At 45.7% G+C, this 27,557-nt stretch overlaps 1 protein-coding gene across 8 annotated transcripts in view; it reads left to right on the forward strand.

Moving 5' to 3' along the window:
• Positions 1-27,557, forward strand: part of nav3 (neuron navigator 3) — a 440,932-nt gene that overhangs the window by 291,625 nt on the left and 121,750 nt on the right. For all 8 annotated transcript variants that reach the window (XM_060839577.1, XM_060839579.1, XM_060839580.1 and 5 more), the window contains 3 exons: positions 9,650-9,788; positions 13,546-13,813; positions 15,236-15,953. In XM_060839577.1, coding sequence (XP_060695560.1) covers positions 9,650-9,788; positions 13,546-13,813; positions 15,236-15,953 — 1,125 coding nt within the window. The remainder of the gene's footprint in view (positions 1-9,649; positions 9,789-13,545; positions 13,814-15,235; positions 15,954-27,557) is intronic.

Consider the following 27,557-nt stretch of genomic DNA (forward strand, 5'->3'; position numbering starts at 1 on the left):
ATGTCTCTGATCTTTCCCAGAAGCCAGAGAAGTATGTGTGTTGAAGCAGATAAACACCTCCCTGCTCTCTCCCTCATTCCTTTTCCTTTCTATCTTCTCAAATCCTCTCCCTGTCCCTGTGACACTGGAAAGCATTTCCCCTGATGCTGTCAAACATTTCTGAATTGTGAATCCCTCAATTAAATCCTCCTTTGGCAGCTGCTGTTAAGAGGATGGTCCCTATTTTTCTGGCCTTGCCAAAGAGCTGCAGCCCCTCACCCCAGTAGCTGTTTGGTGAATTTTCCTCTTTCGGAAGTTGATCAAAAGCCACAAAACTGCAGCACGATCTCCCCCTCTTTCTTTCTTTCTCCGATGCTGCTGGGTATACCTCACATGTTTTACTTTTAGCTTGAAGTGAAGTGTTTGCTTGGTCTCTGAGCTATTTTCCTAATTAATTTGTTCCAAGATGGATACAGAACTGGCTCAAAGGTAGAAGACATGGGTGATGGTGGAGGGTTGTTTTTCAGACTGGAGGCCTGTGACCAGTGGAGTGCCACAAGGATCGGTGCTGGGCCCTCTACCTTTTGTCATTTACATAAATGATTTGGATGCGAGCGTAAGAGGTACAGTTAGTAAGTTTGCAGATGACACCAAAATTGGAGGTGTAGAGGACAGCGAAGAGGGTTACCTCAGATTACAACAGGATCTGGACCAGATGGGCCAGTGGGCTGAGAAGTGGCGGATGGAGTTTAATTCAGATAAATGCGAGGTACTGCATTTTGGGAAAGCAAATCTTAGCAGGACTTATACACTTAATGGTAAGGTCTCTAGGGAGTGTTGCTGAACTAAGAGACCTTGGAGTACAGGTTCATAGCTCCTTGAAAGTGGAGTCACAGGTAGATAGGATAGTGAAGAAGGCGTTTGGTATGCTTTCCTTTATTGGTCAGAGTATTGAGTACAGGAGTTGGGAGGTTATATTGCGGCTGTACAGGATATTGGTTAGGCCACTGTTGGAATATTGTGTGCAATTTTGGTCTCCTTCATATCGGAAAGATATTATGAAACTTGAAAGGGTTCAGAAACGATTTACAAGGATGTTGCCAGGGTTGGAGGATTTGAGCTACAGGGAGAGGCTGAACAGGCTGGGGCTGTTTTCCCTGCAGCGTCGGAGGCTGAGGGGTGACCTTATAGAGGTTTACAAAATTATGGGGGGCATGGATATGGTAAATAGACAAGGTCTTTTCCCTGGGGTCAGGGAGTCCTGAACTAGAGGGCATAGGTTTAGGGTGAAAGGGGAAAGATATAAAAGAGACCTAAGGGGCAACTTTTTCACACAGAGGGTGGTATGTGAATGGAATGAGCTGCCAGAGGATATGGTGGAGGCTGGTACAATTGCAACATTTAAGAGACATTTGGATGGGTATATGAATAGGAAGGGTTTGGAGGGATATGGGCCAGGTGCTGGCAGGTGGGACTAGATTGGGTTGGGATATCTGGTCAGCAAGGATGGGTTGGACCGAAGGGTCTGTTTTCGTGCTGTACATCTCTATGACTCTATGACCTGTGGAGCAGGCAGGACTTGAACTGAGGTCTCCTGGCTATGAGGTGGGGACATTACCACTGCACCACCATAACACTCCCACTGTGGTCTATCTGGCTCGAGTTACACAAATGATACAATTCTGATCTCAGTTAAAACATGATTCCTGCTGACCAAGAACGCTTTGACTCCCGGCTGACAGACTCTGTAAGCCCTAGCTCCTTGTTGTGAGGTGTTGTATAGACTTAAACAAAACGGCAGAAAAGACTGGCTGTCCTTTTTAAGAAACCTTTAACTGTTTTTCAGGGATTGATCTGCTGCTGATTTCTGGTTGTGCAGTTTGAATGAATCAGGAAACCGTGTGACATTTTCCATTTTAATAAATCTCTCTGTGATTGTCTTCAGCTGCAGTGTGACTGGCAGAGGAGTATGGTTTGTGTAACATATCCATGTCTGTATTGTAACTGTGATACAGTGGAGGGGCAGAGTACAAGAGAAAATGAGCAGTAATTGGTTTATATAAGACATTGAGCCATACTTCCAATTATTCAAATATTAATTTAAGGTTCTGCCCTCAAGGTCTGAGACTCCCACCCCCTCACCCTGCCTTAGAGGTAATCGTATCTCCCGATCTATTATGTCAACTCAATTTTAAATACTTTGATTAGATCACCTCTGAATTTTCTGTAGGCGAGGGATTACAAGTTGAGACTATACAACCTGACAGCACAATTTAACCCTTTCTTCCAAAAATGCTCTTCAGGGAAATGAGAACACTGTACAATGTAAGCAGACATGGCCAAACATTACCGGGCATCCTGTGTGGAATGAGCGTAGAGTTAATGTTTCAGGTGAAGGGTCAGTGCCACAGATGCTGCCAGACCTGCTGAGTTTCTCCAAGAATTTCTGTTTTAAATTGCTGATTTCCGGCATCTGCAGGTCTTTGTGTTTTTTTTGTTTGGCTGAGTATTATTGTCGTTTCATGTGGGGTTTTGGGAGTTGCTGATTCAGAAGGTAATAATTGTTGTTGTTGATGCTCCTTCCATCCTCCCTGTTGGCTTCCGAAAGCAGCGGTGTTACAGATACCCAACGATGAACGAACATTTCCTTCATGTTACACCCATCACCGGGGCTTGGAGAACGAACATACCTCACAGCCATCGCAATGTCGAAGGGGAGGATTGTCAAATACAACAAACACACCAAAGGTTCAGATCAGAGCACACTGAGGATACGGGGGCGGGGTCACACTGAGGATACGGGGGCGGGGTCACAGTGAGGACACGGGGGCGGGGTCACAGTGAGGACACGGGGGCGGGGTCACAGTGAGGATACGGGGGCGGGGTCACAGTGAGGACACGGGGGCGGGGTCACAGTGAGGACACGGGGGCGGGGTCACAGTGAGGACACGGGGGCGGGGTCACAGTGAGGACACGGGGGCGGGGTCACAGTGAGGACACGGGGTGGGGTCACAGTGAGGACACGGGGGTGGGGCACAGTGAGGACACGGGGGTGGGGTCACAGTGAGGATACGGGGCGGGGTCACAGTGAGGACACGGGGCGGGGTCACACTGAGGATACGGGGGCGGGGTCACAGTGAGGACACGGGGGCGGGGTCACAGTGAGGACACGGGGGCGGGGTCACACTGAGGATACGGGGGCGGGGTCACAGTGAGGACACGGGGGCGGGGTCACAGTGAGGACACGGGGGCGGGGTCACAGTGAGGATACGGGGGCGGGGTCACAGTGAGGATACGGGGCGGGGTCACAGTGAGGACACGGGGGCGGGGTCACAGTGAGGACACGGGGTGGGGTCACAGTGAGGATACGGGGGCGGGGCACAGTGAGGATACGGGGGCGGGGTCACAGTGAGGACACGGGGGCGGGGTCACAGTGAGGACACGGGGGCGGGGTCACAGTGAGGATACGGGGGCGGGGTCACAGTGAGGACACGGGGGCGGGGTCACAGTGAGGACACGGGGGCGGGGTCACAGTGAGGACACGGGGGCGGGGTCACAGTGAGGACACGGGGGCGGGGTCACAGTGAGGACACGGGGGCGGGGTCACAGTGAGGACACGGGGGTGGGGTCACAGTGAGGATACGGGGGCGGGGTCACAGTGAGGACACAGGGGCGGGGTCACAGTGAGGACACGGGGCGGGGCACAGTGAGGACACGGGGGTGGGGTCACAGTGAGGATACGGGGGCGGGGTCACAGTGAGGACACAGGGGCGGGGTCACAGTGAGGACACGGGGGTGGGGTCACAGTGAGGATACGGGGGCGGGGTCACAGTGAGGACACGGGGCGGGGTCACAGTGAAGATGGAGGGTCACAGTGAGGGTGGAGGGGGACAGTGAGGATGGAGGGGGACAGTGAGGGTGGAGGGTCACAGTGAGGATGGAGGGGGGGCAGTGAGGATGGAGGATGTTTAATTAGTAACCCTTGACCCCATTACTAATTAAACATCGGTCTATCTCCTCAAATTTACTCCAAGTCCCAGCATCCGGCAGAGTCTGGGAGATTGTATTCCACAGAGTGATGACCCTTTGAGGAAAGTAATTCTCTTCATTTCTGTTTTAAATCTGTTATCCCTTACCCTAAAACTATGACCTCTGATACTAGACTGTCCCACATGACAGAACGTCCTCTCCATGTCTACTTTGTGACTCCCTTTAGCATCTTATATTCTTCAACTAGATCTCATCTTTTTCTTCTAAAACTCCACGGAGTATCGGCCTAAACTGCTCAATCTCTCTTTCTCAAACAAACCTGGTGTCTCTGGAATCAGCCGAGTGATTGTGTTGTGAACTGCCTCAAACACAGCTACATTCCTCCTCAAGTAATGACACAACTTGTAACAATCCTCCAGGTGCTGTCACACTAATTGGGGCAATTGCAGAGAAAAGACAGAGAGAGAGGGTGTATGTGTATCTCTGTGTGTCTGTGTGTGTGTGTGAGAGAGAGTAGGTGTCTGTGTGTGTCTGTGTGTGTGTGTGAGAGAGAGAGTAGGTGTCTGTGTGTGTCTGTGAGAGAGAGAGTAGGTGTCTGTGTGTGTGAGAGAGAGTAGGTGTCTGTGTGTGTCTGTGAGAGAGAGAGTAGGTGTCTGTGTGTGTCTGTGTGTGTGAGAGAGAGTAGGTGTCTGTGTGTGTCTGTGTGTGTGAGAGAGTAGGTGTCTGTGTGTGTGTGTCTGTGTGTGAGAGTATCTGTGTGTGTGTGAGAGTAGGTGTCTGTAGTGTATCTATGTGTGTGTGAGAGAGACAGCGAGAGAGAGAGTAGGTGTCTGTGTGTGTGAGTATCTCTGTGTGAATGTGTGTGTGTGTCTGTGTCAGTGTGTGTGAGAGAGTAGGTGGGTGCGTGTGTATCTGTGTGTGAGAGAGTAGGTGTCTGTGTGTGTATCTAGTGTGTGTGTGTGTGTCTGTGTGTGTATCTGTGAAAGTGTCTCTGTATGAGTGTGTGTGTGTCTGTGTGTGAGTGTGTGTTGGTAAACTTCTCTCTTAGGTTTCAGTTTTGCAGACTGCAGCTAGTGGCACATCTGCTGCAGTGGAGTTGAACATGTCAATTCTCATTTCAATCTCAGCAGAGTGTACATGCTTTCTGAAGCCAGTCCAACAGCAATGACAGGATTGCTATGCTTCACACACGATTACTGTGAAGGATACATTCTCAGTGCTGCCAAGTGGCTTGAGACTCTGTTGTATTGAAATAATTAATATCCTCTCTGCTTTAATTCCAAAGATAGAATTTCATCTTCACCACTCTAATCTGATTTCATCCTTTTTTCGCTTCATGCATTAGTCACTTTCTTTATTTATCTATCTCTCTCTCTCTCTGCACCCATCCCCTCCAATCTATTTGGTTGTCCATCTAGCTTTTTCCTCCCTTTCACTTTCCAATTCTCATTTATCTATCTTCCATTTCTGACTAACGCTCTCATATTCTCCCTCTCTCACTCTCTCTCTTTCTCTCTTTCTCTCTCTCCCTTTCTCTGTTTCTATATTTCATTCTGCTTCAAGCTGTCACACCAAATCATGGGAGAAATTTGAGGAGAAATGTTACCAGTAGAGGTGTACTGAGGGTTGCTCATTGCCTTTCTATTGACTCCAGCACCCGACAACCCTCTTCAATCATTGAGATTCTGTTGTTAAAAGCAGGAGGTACAGAAGAAGTTTCTAATAAACCATGGAACCACCCTTCACACTGCTTTACAACAGCATGGCAATTTATACAGTTCAACACGGTTCCTCCCACAGCTGCATTTATTTGCACTTTCTAAGCTAGTTATTTGTTTTAATAACGTACATTGCCTTCATATTCACTCCTGGGACATGCGTGTCACTGGCTGGGCCAGCATTTATTGCCTGTCCCTAGTTGCCCCTTGAGAAGGTGGGGGTGAGCTGCCTTCTTGACCCGCTGCAGTCCATGTGCTGTAGGTAAATCCTCAATGCCCTGAGGGAGGGAATTCCAGGATTTTGACTCAGCGACACTGAAGGAACGGCGATATATTTCCGAGTCAGGATGGTGAGTGACTTGGAGGGGAACTTGCAGGGCGTGGTGTTCCCATGTATTTTCTGCCCTTATCCTCCCTGATGGAAGTGGTCATGGGTTTGGAAGGTGCTGTCTGAGGATCTTTGGTGAATTTCTGAAGGGCATCTTGTAGGTAGTACACACGGCTGCTACTGAGCATTGATGGTGGACGGAGTGGATGTTTGTGGATGTGGTGTCAATCAAGCGACTGCTTTGTCCTGGATGGTGTCAAGCTTCTTGAGTGTTGTTGGAGCTGCCCCCACCCAGGCAAGTGGGGAGTATTCCATCACCCTCCTGACTTGTGCCTTGTAGATGGTGGACAGGCTTTAGGGAGTCAGGAGGGGAGTTACTCACTGCAGGATTCTCAGCCTCTGACCTGCTCCTGTACCACTGTGTTCATAACTAGTCCAGCTGAATTTCTGATCAACAGTAACCACTAGGATATTGGTAATGTGGGATTCAGTTATGGTAATAGCATTGAATGTCAAGGAGCAGTGGTGAAATAGTCTCTTATTGGAGATGGTTATTTCCTGGCATTTGTGCATGAATATTATTTGCCACTTATCAGCCTGGATATTGCCCAGATCTAGCTGCATTTGAGCACGGACTGCTTCAGTATCTGAGGAGTGGTGAATGGAGCTGAACACTGTGCAATCACCAGCGAACATCCCCACTCCTGACTTTATGATGGAGGGAAGGTCATTGATGAAGCAGCTGAAGATGGTTGGGCCTCGGGCACTACCCTGAGGAAGTCCTGAAGGAAATCATCTTACAGTGGGCAAGGACCAGGAGGAGGAGAGAATGTTCTCTCCTTGCTGCAAATACTATTCCATGGTTTTTCAACAGATTCCATATGCAGCTCATTACATCCAGTCAGTAAGATTTAAGACCAACATACACTCTTCAGATAGTTTGCTCCCAGCAAGGAAATTGCTCTGTAAACAAAATAAAATGTTACACGCAAACTGATTCCAATAAATGGAGTCAGTGGTTTCCGGCCTCACTTACAGATTGAGCCATCTGTTTCCTCACAACATTCCATAGTTACAGAAGCCTCGTAGTAACTGGTTTGGTGAGCTGAGCGTGGAATCCAGGCTGCCAGCCCAGTGCCGCACTGAGGCAGTGCCTGATTGTCAGCGGGGCCACTTTTTTATTAGGGGCACTTCAACCAATGCCCTTTCAGGTTATGTACGTGATCTTATGATGGTCATTCTGAACGGGGTTTGAGGGTGTTCTGGCCGATGGCTGGCTCAATATTTATCTTTCAGCCAAAATTACTAAAAGAGCTGATCAGATCACTATCACATTGCTCCTTGGGGGTACTTGCAGTGTACACATTGGCTGCTGCCAGGTCACATTGGCTGTGGAGTGAGGTTGTGAAAAACACTATCTCAATGCAAGTCTTTCATTGATGGTATTGATAGTGAAGTGGTTTAATGATTGCGATCTAGGAGCAGGATTAGGCCAAGCCAGAGTCTTGTACCCTAAAAATAAAATCAGCAGGGGGGCCAGTGTGAATGGGTCAGAGAAATAGAACCGTAGAGACCAAAAATTAAAGACAGCAATTACATTGTATCAGAAAGGCAGAATCTGAATACAAAAGACTCCATTTTGTCACAAGTTTATGATCCATCCTCCAGGGAGATACAGTGTGATCTGTTTCTTTGGGAGTCATTGTTCCATTGTAACAGGATGCTGGCATTATGGATCAGGCTATCTCTTGTTCTTGTTGCAAATACAAGATCTGATCACAAGATGATTATTGATTAGGGAGGCCGCTCAGCCTGTCCATGAAGATCCTAGATTTGTCCTTGTCAAAAGCAAAGTATTGTTTCATCGTTGGTGTACGTTTATTGCTCCTTGTGTGACAGACAGTGCTGCACCCCAGTGTCTGTCTCTTACCGGTTTTGTTTCTGAGGTCTTGTTTCAGCCACGTATATCAATTATTGGTACGCTGACAAAATTGTGTCTCAGATAAGTCCTTTCCACTCTGATATGTCTAAGAGTCTCACATTAGCTTTATGGTTTATCTATGCATGGTCCCAACATGGTCAATCTGCCCTTGGTACCTTGATGTTTGAGCAGAGCCCTTAAGCTCCAGTTTGAGCAGAGCCCTGTCCACTTGCTCATGAACCTTCCCAGACTCTGACCTGAGGATGTGAGCACTTAATGGAAATAATTGCAGCAGATTTCAACATGATAGAAAAAAAACAAGATTCTATTTATACCATGTTTTTCACAAAATGACATTTCCCCAAGGTGTTTGACAGGTGGGTTTTAAGAAAATTGAGGTTTTTGATTATGATCAACATTTGTTTCAAGGCATTTGCTGAAGGAGTGTCTTTGAAGGGAAGGAGAGGTGGAAGGACATTTCTCCTGAGCTTGTGACCAAGTAGCCATTGGTTATGGAGTGATTTATATGAGGATGGAATTTGAGGAGAACAGCTATCCCAGAGGGTTGTGTTGTTAGGATAGATGACAGAGGTGGGGAGGGGGTGGATGGAAGAAAGAGACAGGGCATTTGAAAGTTGTTTGCCTGGGAGCAGCTCCTGGTCCATGGGGCAGCAGAGATTCAGAAAGCTGTAAGGGGTGCATCGGAAAAATAGGTTCGAAAAGTGACAGAGGTGAGGGTGAGGATTCGGCGGCAGAGGAGCTGTAACCGAGGCAGGACTAGGAGGTCAGAATCAATCTCATATACACCAAGAGTGTGAGTTCTCAGGAGATATTCAAGAGAGTACTGGATGATCTTTTAGACAGGGAATGATGTGCAAGTGTATGGGTGAAGGAGGGAGGAGATTGGCACTAGGGAATGATGCCCATTTGAAGAGCCAGAGGAGACATGATGGGCTGAATGGCCTCCTCTACTGTACATTTGTGAGATTCACCCCTGTTTTAGCTTAGATTGTTGGGAGGGAGAGGGATGGAGTTGGGAGCTCAGGAACAGAGCCCAGAGCTTTGATCTTCCCAATATTTAATTGGAGGGAAGATTTGCCTGTCCAGCACTGACTGCCGGAGCAGAAGCTGATTGTTCCTAGGCAGGGTCTACATTTCCCGATTACTCAGCACGCTGATGTGATGAATAATAATGTGGCAAGGGAAATCTTCCTAACTCTTCTTCCTCAGACAAAGGCCATCCCACTTTTCCAAATAAGAAACTCCTGTAAAAGTTAAAATGATGAGACAAAAACCAGCTGGGAGAAATACAAATTCTGGCAAGTGTGTTAAATCCGTTAAAATTAAATGGGGTTCAGGGCGGAGCTAGCTATGTAAAAATAAAACACCTTAAATCAGAGACCTGAACCATTTGTGGTGATTCTCAGTTTGATTAATTCTAAGCTCAATCACTCTGAAGTATTTGATTTGAAACTACGTTGTTCAGGTTTACAAACGTGGAGCAGGTGAGATTTGAGTCCAGGTTTACCCGAATAAAAGGCAGGGACGCTACCATTGCACCTTTAACCAACACTGATGTAATGGCCCTAGATAGTTCAGTCATGCACATTTGTATCAAAACATCTAATTCAGTGTTGGTTACGTTGTGAACGTGACTGTGTTGAAGTTGGTTGACTGGGGATTTCTCTCTCTCTCTCTCTCTCTGTGTTCTAGTTGGGATGATAGCAGCTCCATTAGCAGCGGTCTCAGTGACACACTCGATAACCTTAGTACTGATGACCTGAACACCACCTCATCCATCAGCTCGTACTCCAACGTCACTGCCTCTTCCAGGAAGAATACCAGAACTCAGGTACGTGTTCCTAATACCAGCCCCAATATTGCTGATGCTTACTCTGGGTGTACGAGAAACAAAGCTATCAGAAAATTCGGTGAGTGTAAAATGAATTTCACGTGTTTATCCTTTTCGAGCTGTTAGGGTACAAAGGTAATTGTTGGGATATGGATATAAAGTTCACAATTCTTGAATGCTCTAATCACTCCAGCAGAGACTGTGTACGACGAGAGTGATTGGGATGTCCGGGATGGGAAGTTGTGGAGACAGGAGAGTGACTCCAGGCTGGTTTGGAAAGATTATTGGCTTAGATGGGGTTTTGAAGGCAGGAGGAGGATAAAGCGAGGTTGAGAAGATTGGGCAGCGATAGGGAAACATACAGCAGCTCAAGGCTGGAAGATCAGAATAGACAGACATCGATGATTGGAGGCTGTTACAAAGGGAAGAGAAATGTTTAAATTAAAAACTACACTGGCCTACTGTACACTCCCATGTCCTGTCTGTGAGGGTTGTTTGTGAAGCGTATTGATGGGGGGAGACTTTGTGAATAATGTTGTCTCAGGCTCGCGCTTGTGTTCTCCTCATGTCTTCATCTCACAGCTGAGATGTTGAAGCCAGAATTCATGTTGCCAAAAGCTATCTGGGCTCTGCAGTTAAAGAAATGTTTTGATTTGAATGCCAGGAAATGAATATTTGAATATTCCTCAATATACTGCAAATGTGGAGATGAATTCTCCTGTTAATTCAGACACAGAACGTTAGATGATCTTACAGCCCAGCTCCAGGGGGGATGGTACAGTCGGCTGTGCCCACATCAGCTCTTTGAAAGAAATCACCAGTAAATCCCACTCACCATGTTTCCACATGGCATTGCAAATTCTACCTTCTCAGATATTTATCCAAATCTCTTTTGAAGATTATTATAAAATCTGTTTCCACTGTCCTGTCAGATCATAACAACTCACTGTATACAAACAGCTTCTTCTCAGCTAGCCCTCTGCATATTTTGCGAATGTGAGGGTGCTGGCTGTTGGACTGAGGTAATCAAGGTCACATGGCACCAGGTTATAGTCCAACAGGAGCGCTGCTCCGAAAGCTTGTGCTTTCAAATAACCTGGTGTTGGATACAACCTGGTGTTGGATATAACCTGGTGTTGGATACAACCTGGTGTTGGATATAACCTGGTGTTGGATACAACCTGGTATTGGAAATAACCTGGTGTTGGATATAACCTGGTGTTGGATACAACCTGGTGTTGGATATAACCTGGTGTTGGATATAACCTGGTGTTGGATACAACCCGGTGTTGGATATAACCAGGTGTTGGATACAACCAGGTGTTGGATATAACCTGGTGTTGGATACAACCTGGTGTTGGAAATAACCTGGTGTTGGATACAACCTGGTGTTGGATGCAACCAGGTGTTGGATATAACCAGGTGTTGGATACAACAAGGTGTTGGAAATAGCCTGGTGTTGGATACAACCTGGTGTTGGATACAACCTGGTGTTGGATACAGCCTGGTGTTGGATATAACCAGGTGTTGGATATAATCTGGTGTTGGATACAACCTGGTGTTGGATATAACCAGGTGTTGGATACAACCTGGTGTTGGATACAACCAGGTGTTGGATATAACCTGGTGTTGGATACAACCTGGTGTTGGATACAGCCTGGTGTTGGATATAACCTGGTGTTGGATATAACCTGGTGTTGGATACAACCTGGTGTTGGAAATAACCTGGTGTTGGAAATAACTTGGTGTTGGATATAACCTGGTGTTGGATATAACCTGTTGTTGGATCAACCTGGTATTGGATATAACCAGGTGTTGGATACAACCAGGTGTTGGATATAGCCTGGTGTTGGATACAACCAGGTGTTGGATACAATCTGGTGTTGGATATAGCCTGGTGTTGGATACAACCAGGTGTTGGATATAGCCTGGTGTTGGATACAACCAGGTGTTGGATAGAATCTGGTGTTGGATATAGCCTGGTGTTGGATATAACCAGGTGTTGGATATAACCTGGTGTTGGTTACAACCAGGTGTTGGATATAGCCTGGTGTTGGATACAGCCTGGTGTTGGATATAACCAGGTGTTGGATATAACCTGGTGTTGGATACAACCAGGTGTTGGATACAATCTGGTGTTGGATATAGCCTGGTGTTGGATATAACCAGGTGTTGGATACAACCAGGTGTTGGATATAGCCTGGTGTTGGATACAGCCTGGTGTTGGATATAACCAGGTGTTGGATATAACCTGGTGTTGGATATAACCAGGTGTTGGATATAACCTGATGTTGGATATAACCTGGTGTTGGATATAACCAGGTGTTGGATACAATCAGGTGTTGGATATAGCCTGGTGTTGGATACAGCCTGGTGTTGGATATAACCAGGTGTTGGATATAACCAGGTGTTGGATATACCAGGTGTTGGATATAACCAGGTGTTGGATATAACCAGGTGTTGGATATACCTGGTGTTGGATATAACCAGGTGTTGGATATAACCAGGTGTTGGATATACCTGGTGTTGGATATAACCAGGTGTTGGATATACCTGGTGTTGGATATAACCCGGTGTTGGATATAACCAGGTGTTGGATATACCTGGTGTTGGATATAACCAGGTGTTGGATATACCTGGTGTTGGATATAACCTGGTGTTGGATATAACCGGGTGTTGGATATAACCTGGTGTTGGATATAACCAGGTGTTGGATATACCTGGTATTGGATACAACCAGGTGTTGCATATACCTGGTGTTGGATATAACCTGGTGTTGGATATAACCAGGTGTTGGATATAACCTGGTGTTGGATACAACCAGGTGTTGGATATACCTGGTATTGGATATAACCTGGTGTTGGATATAACCTGGTGTTGGATATAACCAGGTGTTGGATATACCAGGTGTTGGATATTACCAGGTGTTGGATATAACCAGGTGTTGGATATAACCTGGTGTTGGATATAACCGGGTGTTGGATATAACCAGGTGTTGGATATACCTGGTGTTGGATATAACCTGGTGTTGGATATAACCGGGTGTTGGATATAACCTGGTGTTGGATATAACCAGGTGTTGGATATACCTGGTATTGGATACAACCAGGTGTTGCATATACCTGGTGTTGGATATAACCTGGTGTTGGATATAACCAGGTGTTGGATATAACCTGGTGTTGGATACAACCAGGTGTTGGATATACCTGGTATTGGATATAACCTGGTGTTGGATATAACCTGGTGTTGGATATAACCAGGTGTTGGATATACCAGGTGTTGGATATTACCAGGTGTTGGATATAACCAGGTGTTGGATATAACCTGGTGTTGGATATAACCGGGTGTTGGATATAACCTGGTGTTGGATATACCAGGTGTTGGATATAACCTGGTGTTGGATATAACCTGGTGTTGGATATAACCGGGTGTTGGATATAACCTGGTGTTGGATATAACCTGGTTCTGTGAGACTCCTGACTTTTTGCCAATGATCTAGAATCTGGGTTTTGTTTGCGGTCTATCCTGCGATGAACTTACTGAATAATAATTAATGAATCTAGTCCTGAATCTTCGATTTAGCCTTTGCAGTCAGAGCTTTGTATATAAATAGAGAGAGAGAGAGAGAGAGAGAGAGAGAGACAGTCCAATGATAGAACAAGATAAAAAATTGTTCTTGGTCAAGGTAAAATCTAAACAAACAGACTACTGACCACTGTATTGTATGGGTCTGACTTTGTTCAATGGCTTCTTACAGTCCAAACCTGACACAGAGAAGCACTCGACTTCAGAAAATGAAACCGCTTGGAGTGGGGAAGATTTGAAGAAACCTGAGGAGGGTTTGGACGTGTCAAAGATGGACTTGAGTGAGAAGTGGAAAAGGAACTTGTCTGATTTATCAGATGATTCTGAGAAAGGACAGAGACCGTCTCTGTCTCTGTCTCAAACAGGATCATGGAGACGGGGTATGACAGCGCAAGGAGGCGTACCCACACCGCGGAACAAACAGCCCTTAAAAACACCAGGTAAGGCCATGGAAATAACCCACTCAGTGATAAAGGCAAAATCCTGCAGTTACTGGAAACCTGAAACTAACCCAGAGAATGCTGAAGAATCTCAGCAGGTTAGGTGGCACTATGAAGAGAGAAACTCAGTTAATGTTTTGAGTCCAGTGGCCCTTTCTCAGAACTCCGAATTCTTCCTCCAAAGGAAAGACATATCAGACTTTAAGCTTTAATTCTGTTTCTGTCTCCACAGATGCTGCCAGACCTGCTGAGTGTCTCCAGCAACTTCAGTTTTGATTTCATGATATGATACTCAGTGATATGATGGAAATAGATTTGAAAAGCTGTATGAGTTGTGATGATGCTGCTCCTTTAACAAGGTTAGGTTATCCTTGGGGGTTTTTTCAGGAGGTTGTAAAAACACAGGTTCCGAAAAGTCTGGGTTGCTGTGGGTTTTAGGACCAGTTTGATTCTAGCTAACAGATACTGCCTTAGGTTAAAAAGTTAAAAAGAAGCACTTGTACAATGAAAGGGGAGTGGTCAGTTCTCCAAGCTCAGCTTCTCTCTGGGTTAATTTGGACTTTGGTGGTTGAAATCAGGGAGGCAGTCGTGAAGCTGTTAGAATCAAAGAAGCGGGTCCATGCTGATCCTCTCTCCCTGACTCGCTCCTGTAAGACCCTGGGTTTTGTTACAAGGGGTGTTTATGGGGATTGTTGCAAGTATTGGGAACAGCATCATTAAGTTGGGATAGTCTATTAGGTTGTCAGATAGGTTACGTTATTCAGTATTCTGTTCTCTTTTGTTTGTATTTCATTTGATAATCTTGTAAATGAATTCTGTTTTGATTAAAACTAAGTGGATTGACCCTCCCTGAACATCTATGCTACAATTACTTAAAACAACGAGCAAGGTTAGGGTCTGGGCTACTTTCTTGAAATGTTTTGAGGGATCTGTCCTGGTCCATAACAAGTAACACAGGTGAGAAAAGGTGGGACATTAGTATGAGAATGGAAGGGGATGTGTTTACTGGGAACGAATGGGGACAGAGAATGAACAAGTAAAGGAGGCTGAGGTGGGTTCATCGAGATCCAAAAGTAAATGAAGGGATTTCATTAGCCTGATGTAGAGAAGACGTTTCCACCTGAGGCCAAAACACAGAGGATCATTGAAATCTAAGACAGTCACAGATACGTCTCATTAAAAATTCCGGAGAACTGTATTTAGAGAGTGAAGAGTATATGGATCTCACAATCACAAGGAGTTTGAGGAAGCAGTTATAGATGCATTTATTGGATATAACTAAGAGGGAAGAAGAGATAGAGGGACAGGATACTGGTCTCAAACAAAGAGGAGAATGGGGTCTATTATCACAAGAATGGACCTATTGGGCTGAATGGCCTGTTTGCGAGTTGTAAGTACTCTGTTTAATTGTCAATATTCCAGTTGCAGGAAAAATAGAAGATGTTAAAGTTTCGGAAAAGGGAAAGGTGTCCTTAAAAAGCACAACTAGCCAACACTGTCCCTCGGAGGCAGGAAAGAGCAGTGGAGATGAAGGCAAGAAGCCACCGTCTGGAATTGGAAGAGCATCCACTGCTGGCTCCTTCGGCTTTAAGAAAGCTGGCATCTGCTCATCGACGGTCAGCATGAGTAGCAGTGGGGTGACAGTGACCAGTGGCTCCGCTACGCTGGGGAAAGTTCCCAAGTCTTCTGGCATTCCCAGCAAGTCGAGCTCCGTTAGAAAGACCAGTCTGGATGGTTCCCAGAACCAGGAGGACGGAATCCTGCTGATCAGCTCCAGGACTAATCTGCAGTATCGCAGCTTACCACGACCCGATAAGACCAGTGCTGGTACCATCAGCAGCCGAGGTGGGCATCGCTCCAGTACCAGCAACATTGACTCCAACGCCGGGGGGAAGTCAGCGAGCAGTGCAGCCTCCAAGCTCAGAGAACCTTCCAAGGTTGGCTCGGGGCGTTCCAGCCCCATCGGGATTGCTCAGGGAGAGAGAGAGCGGGAGAAGGTAGCTGCAGGGTCTGACCCAGAAACAATGTCACTTTCAAGTTCCCCAAAATCCAGCCCTCCATCCATGAGCAGCAGTGGAACGTCAGGACTCAGGCAACAGGGTTCCAAGTATCCAGATATCTCCTCACCAACGTTCCGCAGGTTAGTGACATGGTGAAGGTGTTGGTTCTTTGTGACTGCTGGGTCCTTCTCATCCTTTCCAAACAGGTTATCAGGGATTTCTGAGCTGGACACTGTGTCACTTGTATATGGCTGGCTCCGTTCAGGTATTGTGGTCCCAATCCCAGTCACACTGCATTATGAATTCCATAAGTTTGGAAAAGCTCCACATGAGGAACCAGACCACATGGATACATAGAACATAAAACATTACAGCGCAGTACAGGCCCTTCGGCCCTCGATGTTGTGCCGCCCTGTCATACCAATCTGAAGCCCATCCCACCTACACTATTCCATGTACGTCCGTATGCCTGTCCAATGACGACTTAAATGTACTTAAACTTGGCGAATCTACTACCGTTGCAGGCAAAGCATTCCATACCCTTACTACTCTCTGAGTAAAGAAACTACCTCTGACATCTGTCTTATACCTATCCCCCGTCACTTGAAAGTTGTGTCCCCTCGTGTTTGCTGTCCTCATACAGTAGCGTCTTGACATACGAACGACCCCGTTCACGTACAAATCGGTTTATGAACAGGATTGTACATAAAATTTTGCTTCAACATACATACGAAAATCAAGGTACGAACAATGGTACGAACGCAAAAAGCCCGTGTGGAACCACGTGGTTTCATTGTTCTGCTTTGCGACGCGCCTGTTGAACACAAAAGCTCTCGGGCCCCGCGTGATCTCATTCAGTTCGTCTTTAGCGCGTGTGCTGTGAACAGCCGTCCAAGCATTCTTACGCTATCCAAACATGGGAAAAATTGATTCAGTTCGCGAACCGGGTTCCAGAACGGATTAAGTTTGTATGTCGAGACGCTACTGTACTTGGAAAAAGGCTCTCCCTGTCCACTCTATCTAACCCTCTGATTATCTTGTATGTCTCTATTAAGTCACCTCTCAACCTTCTTCTCTCTGACGAGAACAGCCTCAAGGTCCTCAGCCTTTCCTTGTAAGACAATCCCTCCATACGGGCAACATCCTAGCAAAAAAACCTCTGCACCCTTTCCAAAGCTCCCATATCCTTCTTATAATGCGGTGACCAGAACTGTACACAATACTCCAAGTGTGGCTGTACCAGAGCTTTGTACAGCAGCAGCATAACCTCCTGGTTCCGGAACTCAATCCCTTTATTAATAAAGGCCAAAACACTGTATGCCTTCTAAACAATTCTGTCAATCGGGGTGGCAACTTTCAGGGACCTGTGTACATGGATCTCTCTGCTCATCTGCACTCCCAAGAATCCTACCATTAGCCCAGTACTTTGCATTCCGATTACTCCAGCCAAAGTGTATCACCTCACACTTGTCCACATTAAACTCCATTTGCCACCTCTCAGCCCAGCTCTGCATCCTATCTATGTCTCTCTGCAACCTACTACATCTTTTGTCACTATCCACAACTCCACCGACCTTAGTGTCATCCGCAAATTTACTAACCCACCCTTCGAGCCCTCATCCAGGTCGTTTATAAAAATGACAAACAGCAGTGGACCCAACACCGACCCTTGCGGTACGCCGCTTTTTGTAACTGGACTCCAGGATGAACATGTTCCATCAACCACCACCCTCTGCCTTCTTTCAGCAAGCCAATTACTGATCCAAACTGCTATATCTCCCACAATCCCATTCCTCCACATTTTGTACAATAGCCTACTGTGGGGAACCTTATCGAACACCTTGCTGAAATCCGTATACACCACATCAACAGGTTTACTCTCATCTACCTGTTTGGTCACTTTGTCAAAAAACTCAATAAGATTCATTAGGCACGACCTACCCTTCACAAAACCGTGATGACTGTCCCTGATCAGATTATTCTTTTCTAGATGGTTATAAATCCTATCTCTTATAATCTTTTCCAATACCTTACCAACAACTGAAGTGAGACTCACTGGTCTGTAATTACCAGGGCTGTCTCTACTACCCTTTTTGAACAAGGGAACCACATTTGCTATCCTCCCGTCCTCAGGCACTATTCCTGTAGACAATGATGATTTGAAGATCAATGCCAAAGGCTCAGCAATCTCTTCCCTTGCTTCCCAGAGGATCCTAGGATAGATCCCATCCAGCCCAGGGGACTTGTCTATTTTCACACTCTGCAGTATTTCTAATACCTTCCTCCTTGTGAACCTCAATCTCTTCTAGTCTAGATGCAAGTATCTCTGTATCTTCCTCGCCAACAGTTTCATTTTCTAGGATGAACCCTGTCGAAAAATATTTATTTAGTGCTTCCCCGATCTCCTCTGACTCCATACACAACTTCCCACTGTTATCCTTGATTGGCCCTAATTTAACTCTCGTCATTCTTTTATTCCTGACATACCTATGGAAAGCCTTAGGGTTAACCCTGAACCTATCCTCCAACAACTTCTCATCTCTCCTCCTGGCTCTTCTGAGCTATCTTTTTAGGTCTTTCCTGACTTCCTTGTAACCCTCAAGTGCCCTAACTGAGTTTTCACATTTTGTCCGAACATAAACCTTCTTCTTTTTCTTGACCAGGGATTCCACTTCCTTAGTAAACCACGGCTCACGTGTTCTATATCTTCCTCCCTGCCTGACAGGTACATACTTATCTAGGACACACAAGAGCTTTTCCTTGAATAAGCTCCACATTTTTAATGTGCTCATCCCCTGCAGTTTCCTTCCCCATTCTACACTTGCTAAATCTTTCCTAATTGCATCGTAATTTCCCTTCCCCCAGCTGTAACTCTTGCTCGGTGGAGTACACCTATCCTTTTCCATCACTAAAGTAAACCTGACAGAATTGTGATCGCTGTCTCCAAAGTGCTCACCTACTTCCAAATCTAACACCTGGCCAGGCTCGTTACCCAGTACTAAATCTAAAATGGCTTCGCCCCTTGTTGGCCTCTCTACATACTGTGTCAGGAAGCCCTCCTACACACACTGGACAAAAACTGACCCATCTATAGTACTCGTACTGTAGTGATCCCAGTCAGTATTTGGATAGTTGAAGTCCCCCATGACAACTATCCTGCCTCTCTCACTCCTATTGAGAATCATCTTTGCTATCCTTTCCTCTACATCTCTGGGACTATTCGGAGGCCTATAGAAAACTCCCAGCATGGTGACTTCTCCTTTCCTGTTTCTAACCTCAGCCCATACTACCTCAGTTAACGAGTCCCCAAACATCCTTTCTACAACTGTAATACTGTCCCTGATCAACAATGCCACACCTCCCCCTCTTTTAGCATCTCCTCTGTTTTTACTGAAACATTTGAATCCTGGAACCTGCAACAGCCATTCCTGTCCCTGTTCTATCCATGTCTCCGTAATGGCCACAACATCAAAGTCCCAGGTACCAACCCACGCTGCCAGTTCACCCACTTTATTTTGGATGCTCCTCGCGTTCAGGTTCAAACCAGGTTCTCGTTTGCCAGTGTCAGATACTTGATTTGGAAACTCCCTACTCTCATCCTCTTCTGCACCTGTCCTACAATTTTGGTTCCCATCCCCTTTCCATGAATAGGAAAGGTTTGGAGAGGGGCGGGGGCAGGCAGGTGGGACTAGGTTAGTTTGGGATTATGGTCAGCATGGACTGTTTGGACCGAAGGGTCTGTTTCCACACTATATGACTCTCTGACTCAGAGAGTGTGTTGTTACACTCCTACCTCGGACTCACACTCACTCTGAATGGGGGTCACTGTAAACTGTTGCCAACTCAATAAGAGTGACCTTCCTTCTAACTCAGGACAGAATCCCATTGAAATAAAATGAAGAACTGCAGATGGTAGAAATCTGAAAGAAAAACACAAATTGCTGGAGAAACTCAGCAGGTATGGCAGCACCTATGGAGAGAGAAACAAATTTAACATTTTGAGTCCAATATGACTCTGCTTCAGAACATTGCTGGAGAAATATCACTGTACCTGAAATGTTAACTCTGTTTCTCTCTCCACTGATGTTGCCAGACCTGCTGAGTTTCTCAAGCAATTTCTGTCCTTCTTTCAGATTTCCATTAGCTGTTAAAATGAAGGCAGACATTTTCACATCTTTCCAGTTCCGCAAGGACCACTCCCTTCGTGACTCCCTTGTCAGATCCACACCCCCCACCAACCCAACCTCCACCCCCGGCACCTTCCCCTGCAACCGCAGGAAATGTAAAACTTGCGCCCACACCTCCACACTCACTTCCCTCCAAGGCCCCAAGGGATCCTTCCATATCCGCCACAAGTTCACCTGTACCTCCACACACATCATCTATTGCATCCGCTGCACCCGATGTGGCCTCCTCTATATTGGTGAGACAGGCCGCTTACTTGCGGAACGCTTCAGAGAACACCTCTGGGCCGCCCGAACCAACCAACCCAATCACCCCGTGGCTCAACACTTTAACTCCCCCTCCCACTCCACCGAGGACATGCAGGTCCTTGGACTCCTCCACCGGCAGAACACAACTACACGACGGCTGGAGGAGGAGCGCCTCATCTTCCGCCTGGGAACCCTCCAACCACAAGGTATGAATTCAGATTTCTCCAGCTTCCTCATTTCCCCTCCCCCCACCTTGTCTCAGTCGGTTCCCTCAACTCAGCACCGCCCTCCTAACCTGCAATCCTCTTCCTGACCTCTCCGCCCCCACCCCACTCCGGCCTATCACCCTCACCTTGACCTCCTTCCACCTATCCCACCTCCATCGCCCCTCCCCCTAGTCCCTCCTCCCTACCTTTTATCTCAGCCGGCTTGGCTCTCTCTCTCTTATTCCTGATGAAGGGCTTATGCTCGAAACGTCGAATTCTCTATTCCTGAGATGCTGCCTGGCCTGCTGTGCTTTGACCAGCAACACATTTGCAGCTGTGATCTCCAGCATCTGCAGACCTCATTTTTTACTTGAGGACAATACAGGCAGTTTGTTACTTATCGATGTCTATTGAGAGTAGGCATAAAGGTATTACTTTCTGATTGGCAACTGCAGTGAGTGATATAACAAAGGGGTCAGTGCTCGGGTCTCAACTTTTTATGTCAATGACTTTGAAGAAGGGATGGATGGAATGATAAATCTGCTGACAAGAAAATCCGAGGTAGGCAATTAAAATGGAGGTGACACAAGGAGCTGACGAAATGATATTGATCGGTGATATTGAGTGAGTGAAATTATGGCAAACAGAGTATTAGAACATGGATCATTACAGCACAGTACAGGCCCTTCAGCCCTTGATGTTATAGAGTCATAGAGTCATAGAGATGTACAGCACAGAAACAGACCCTTCGTTCCAACCCGTCCATGCCGACCAGATATCCCAACCCAATCTAGTCCCACCTGCCAACACCCAGCCCATATCCCTCCAAACCCTTCCTATTCATATACCCATCCAGACGCCTCTTAAATGTTGCAATTGTACCAGCCTCCACCACTCTAGCAGCTCATTCCATACACGTACCACCCTCTGCGTGAAAAAGTTGCCCCTTAGGTTTCTTTTATGTCTTTCCCCTCACACCCTAAACCTATGCCCTCTAGTTCTGGACTCCCGAGCCCAGGGAAAAGGCTTTGTCTATTTATCCTATCCATGCCCCTGATAATTTTGTAAACCTCTATAAGGTCACCCCTCAGCCTCCGATCCTCCAGGGAAAACAGCCCCAGCCTGTTCAACCTCTCCCAGTAGCTCAGATCCACCAACCCTGGCAACATCCTTGTAAATCTTTTCTGAACCCTTTCAAGTTTCACAACATCTTTCCGATAGGAAGGAGACCAGAATTGCATGCAATATTCCAAAAGTGGCCTAACCAATGTCCTGTACAGCCGCAATATGACCTCCCAACTCTTGTACTCAATACTCTGACCAATAAAGGAAAGCATACCAAACACCTTCCTCACTATCCTATCTACCTGTGACTCCACTTTCAAGGAGTTATGAATCTGCACTCCAAGGTCTCTTTGTTCAGCAACACTCCCTAGGACCTTACCATTAAGTATATAAGTCTTGCTAAGATTTGCTTTCCCAAAATGCATCACCTCGCACTTATCTGAATTAAACTCCATCTGCCACTTCTCAGCCCATTGACCCATCTGGTCCAGATCCTGTTGTAATCTGAGGTAACCCTCTTCACTGTCCACTACACCTCCAATTTTGGGGTCATCTGCAAACTTACTAACTGTACCTCTTATGCTCACATCCAAATCATTTATGTAAATGACAAAAAGTAGAGGACCCAGCACCGATCCTTGTGGCACTCCACTGGTCACAGGCCTCCAGTCTGAAAAACAACCCTCCACCACCACCCTCTGCCTTCTACCTTTGAGCCAGTTCTGTATCCAAATGGCTAATTCTCCCTGTATTCCATGAGATCTAACCTTGCTAATCAGTCTCCCATGGGGAACCTTGTCGAACGCCTTACTGAAGTCCATATAGATCACATCTACTGCTCTACCCTCATTAATCCTCTTTGTTATTTCTTTGAAAAATTCAATCAAGTTTGTGAGACATGATTTCCCACGCACAAAGCCATGTTGACTATCCCTTATCGGTCCTTCCCTTTCCAAATACATGTACATCCTGTCCCTCAAGGATTCCCTCCAACAACATGCCCACCACCGACGTCAGGTTCACCGGACTATTGTTCCCTGGCTTGTCCTTACCACCCTTCTTAAACAGTGGCACCAAGTTAGCCAACCTCCAGTCTTCCTGCACCTCACCTGTGACTACCGATGATACAAATATCTCAGCAAGAGGCCCAGCAATCACTTCCCTACCTTCCCACAGAGTTCTCGGGTACACCTGATCAGGTCCTGGGGATTTATCCACCTTTAACCGTTTCAAGGCATCCAGCACTTCCTCCTCTGTAATCTGGACATTTTGCAAGGTATTACCATCTATTTCCCTACAGCCTATAACTTCCATATCCTTTTCCACAGTAAATACTGATCCAAAATATTCATTTAGTATGTCCCCCATTTTCTGTGGCTCCACACAAAGGCCGCATTGCTGATCTTTGAGGGGCCCTATTCTCTCCCTAGTTTCCTTTTTGTCCTTAATATATTTGTAAAACCCCTTTGGATTCTCCTTAATTCTATTTGCCAAAACTATCTCATGTCCCCTTTTTGCCCTCCTGATTTCCCTCTTAAGTATACTCCTACTGCCTTTATACTCTTCTAAGGATTCACTCGATCTGTCCTGTCTATACCTGACATATGCTTCCTTCTTTTTCTTAACCAAACCCTCAATTTCTTTAGTCATCCAGCATTCCCTATACCTACCAGCCTTCCCTTTCACCCTGACAGGAATATACTTTCTCTGGATTTTTGTTATCTCATTTCTGAAGGCTTCCCATTTTCCAGCCATCCCTTTACCTGCGAACATCTGCCTCCAATCAGCTTTTGAAAGTTCCTGCCTAATACCCTCAAAATTGGCCTTTCTCCAATTTAGAACTTCAACTTTTAGATCTGGTACATCCTTTTCCATTCCTATTTTAAAATGAATAGAATTATGGTCGCTGGCCCCAAATTGCTCCTCCACTGACACCTCTGTCACCTGCCCTGCCTTATTTCCAAAGAGTAGGTCAAGTTTTGCACCTTCTCTAGTAGGTACATCCACATACTGAATCAGAAAATTGTCTTGTACACACTTAACAAATTCCTCTCCATCTAAACCATTAACACTATGGCAATCCCAGTCTATGTCTGGAAAGCTAAAATCCCCTACCATAACTACCCTATTATTCTTACAGATAGCTGAGATCTCTTTACAAGTTTGTTTCTCAATTTCCCTCTGACCATTTAGCGGGGGGGGGGGGTGGGGGGTTGGGGGGGTGGTGGTGGTCTATAATACAATCCCAATAAGGTGATCATCCCTTTCTTATTTCTCAGTTCCACTCAAATAACTTCCCTGGATGTATTTCCAGGAATATCCTCCCTCAGCACAGCTGTAATGCTATCCCTTATAAAAAACACCACTCCCCTCCTCTCTTGCGTCCCTTTCTATCCTTCCCGTAGCATTTGTATCCTTTGCGGCGACCTGTGGAAATAGTCTGATGCCCACCTAACCTACATTGTTCCATTCTTATCCATATGTACGTCCAATGCCCATTTAATTGCCCTTAACGATGGCAAGTCTACTACTGTTGCAGGCAGGCCGTTCCACGCCTCTACTGCTCTCTGAGTAAAGAAACTACCCCTGAGTATTATATTGGAAAAGTGTGAAATTGGCAGAAGGAATAAAAAAGCAGCATCTTATCAAAATGGTGAGAGGCTACAGAGCTCTGAGATACAGAGGGATCTGGGTGTCCCAGTGCATGCACTACAGAAGGTTAGTCCGCAGGTACAGCATGTCATCAGGATGTGGTGGCTGACTGTGAAGGGAATTGAATGCAAGAATATTTAGCTTATATTTCAGTTATACAGGGCACTGGTGAGACTACATCTGGAGTAGTCTGCACAATATTTATCATCTTATTTAAGAAGGAATGCAAATGAATGTTATCAGACTAATGCCTGGAACAGGGTTGACTTCTGAGACAGAATTGGACAGGCAGGACCTGCATTCATTGGTGCCTCAGAGTGTAAGAGGTGATTGGATTGAAACGTATAAGACTCTGAGGGGTTTGACAAGGGAGAGAGATGTTTCCTCTTGTGGGAGAATCTGGAATAAGGGTCAATGTTTAAAAATAAAAGGGTTATCTTCCTCAGACACAGATCGGGAGAATTTCTTCCTTACAGAACATCATCAGTCCTTAGAGTTCTCTCCCTCAAAACATGGTGGAACTGTAATCTTTGAATTTTTTTGAGGTAGTGGTAGATAGGTTCTTCAAGAGGATGGAAGGTTATGGTGGAGGGAGGTGGTGGTTAAGTGGGAACGTGATGTAGTTAGATCTCAAATGGTGGGGCGGCTCAAGGGGTTGAATGGCCTATTCCGAATTCATCCGGCCGCATGCATGCTGAAATGTCGAGGACATTCAGAAATTCCCTTTTCCCTTGCTTCTCTTTAAGATATAAACAACACAGCCGAATAGCTGGTTATTGTGTAACTATAGTTGGACTGAGGGTTTTAAGAGTCAATTAAAAAGCATGAACTGGACCACGTCGGGAAGGACAGGTTTCCCTTCACTGAACTCTTCGAATGAACTAATTGATCTTTTACAACAAACTTCTTTTCTGACACTAAACCACAAACTGCAAGCAGCAAGACCTGGACAAACTTTATATTTTAGCTGATAATTAGCAATTGGCAATCATGTCCCACAACTGTGAGGGAACAATTATCTCCAACAGAAGGGAGTCTAACCGCTGATACTGAGTGACATTGCCATCCTACGGTCAGCAATCATTGCAAAAATATGAGAGCACTGATCCCTGATTCTGGGATTCAGTTTAAGGATAATTAGTGCAGTCCCATAGAATTCCTACAATGTAGAGAGAGGCCATTTAACCTCCTGAAGAGCATCCCATCCAGACCCACATTTACCATAGCTTGTCGACTATGGGCGATTTCCCATGACCGATCCATCTAACTGCACATCTTTGGACTGTGGGAGAAAACCCAGGCAGACACGGGGAGAATGTGCAAACTCCACACACGGGGTCACCCGTGGCTGGAATCGAACCTGAGTACCTGGCACTGCGAGGCAACAGTACTAACCACTGAGTCACCGTGCCACCCCAAAATCACTAACTTTTTGTCAATTGCTTTCAAATGCCTTGGACTCATGCATGGTCTTTATTGTAGAATTATGATCTGGTTATGACACAGAAAAAGCCTATGCAGATCACCTTGTCTGTGTTACAGAGAGTCCCGCTCCCCTTCCTTTTCTCAGTGTCTCTGCAAGTGCATTTTCTTCAAACAATAATTCACCCAGTAATCCAATTCTTTTTTAAATGTCCTCTCCAATCTCAATTCTCGAACCTAGTCACTTACTGTGTAAAATATTTGTCCTTGTGTCATCTCTGCTTCTTTTGGCAATCAGTGTGAAGTTATACCATCCGGTTCTCGACTATTCTAGCAATTTCTCGCTATAGACACTGAGCGGACCCCTTGTGATTTTGAAAACCTCTATCAAATCTCCTCTCACCCCTTGTTAAAGGTGACAGAACCAATGACTCCTCATTCTTCCTTCAGGTCATTCTCACCAATCTTTACTGGTCTGTTCTGAAAGACTGACGTCTTTTCTGAACTGCAATGCTCTGAGTTGGACACACACTCCATTCTGGGCAGAACCAGTGGCTAATGAGACTTCCACTTGGTCTTTATTTAAAAAACCCAGGATCCCATTTGGTTTTATCTAAGCTCACAACCAGCTTCCAGTCTTCAGTGATTTTGAGAAGATAAATACCCAGAAATACCCAGTGTCCTCTGCTGCGACGTTCCATTTAGAACCACATTCCTCTTCTATTATCTCTCCTCATTCCTCCTCCCAGAATTAACCATTTCACATTTCTCTGCATCAAATTTCACTTGCCACATGTTTGCCGACTCCAGCAGCCTATCCTTCTGATGTCTATCACTACTCTCCTCATGCTTCAGGACGTTTGCAAGTTTTGTAGCATCTCCTAATTCCATGCACCCAAACTGGGTTGCCAATACGGGATCAAGAAAAGCAGTGACCCCAGTATGACCCTTGAGATCAACTTCCTGCACTGTGAAACCCAATAATTCTCCATCAGCCAGAGATCTGACCATTCACTTGGCCCATCTATATCCACCTGTAACTTCCTCTTCTTCACAACATGCTATCTATCTTGGTGACCATGCCTTCACTTCTGTCATGTGAGTATCATGGATGTGATTTGTAAAATGTTGAAACCTCAACACTGATTCTTAGGGGGACCCCACTTCTTCCATCCTGCCAATCTGACCAAAGCCTATTAATTCCAACTCTCTGTTTTCTAGTTGGCCAGCCAATCTTCTCTCCACATCAACATGTTATCCCTGCATCATAGAGTTGCTTCCTGTAACAACCCTTTGATGTGGCACCTTATCAAGTAGTGTACATCTACAGACCCCCTTGTATCCGCGGTACCCCTTCAAATCACTGCAATAAATTCTTTAGATGTGATTTCCCTTTGATGAAATCATGCTGGTTGTTCTATTCCAATGTCTTTGATTTTGGAGACTGGCCTGGTATGTGTTATTTTATCAGTATAAAGACAATACAAATATAATGTTCTTTCTCACAGTTTGTATATTAACCACTTGTTTTGAAGATTGTTGTTGATATGAAATGCATTGATTGGTTTATAATTATGAATAATCCAAGTACGAGCAACAATTTAATCCAGAATTAACAAATCTTCAGAGATATCCAATGGGATATCAGTGTTAGTGGGGAACAGATAATCAACACTCCTGCCCAATTTAGGAAAACACACTTGTTTCATTCCCATTCATTGTAAGTGAAGACAGTGAAAATCATCTTTCATTTCTAAGCCACCATGTTCCATTTCTGTTGATTCTTTTTTAATTATTTCCTGGGATACGTAAGAGGTAAAGTCCCAGATGGCCGCTTTCACATTAGAGAGAGATGACTGGTGGTGGTCTAATCTTAGAGTCACTGCTCCTCAGGTGAGGGGGATAGTTGAAAAGGAGAGTCCTTCATGATAACCTCAGCCGGTGCTGGAATTGAGCACAGAGTATT

The sequence above is a fragment of the Hemiscyllium ocellatum genome, chromosome 19 (genome assembly GCF_020745735.1).
Source record: "Hemiscyllium ocellatum isolate sHemOce1 chromosome 19, sHemOce1.pat.X.cur, whole genome shotgun sequence".
Classification (NCBI taxonomy): Eukaryota; Metazoa; Chordata; class Chondrichthyes; order Orectolobiformes; family Hemiscylliidae; genus Hemiscyllium; species Hemiscyllium ocellatum.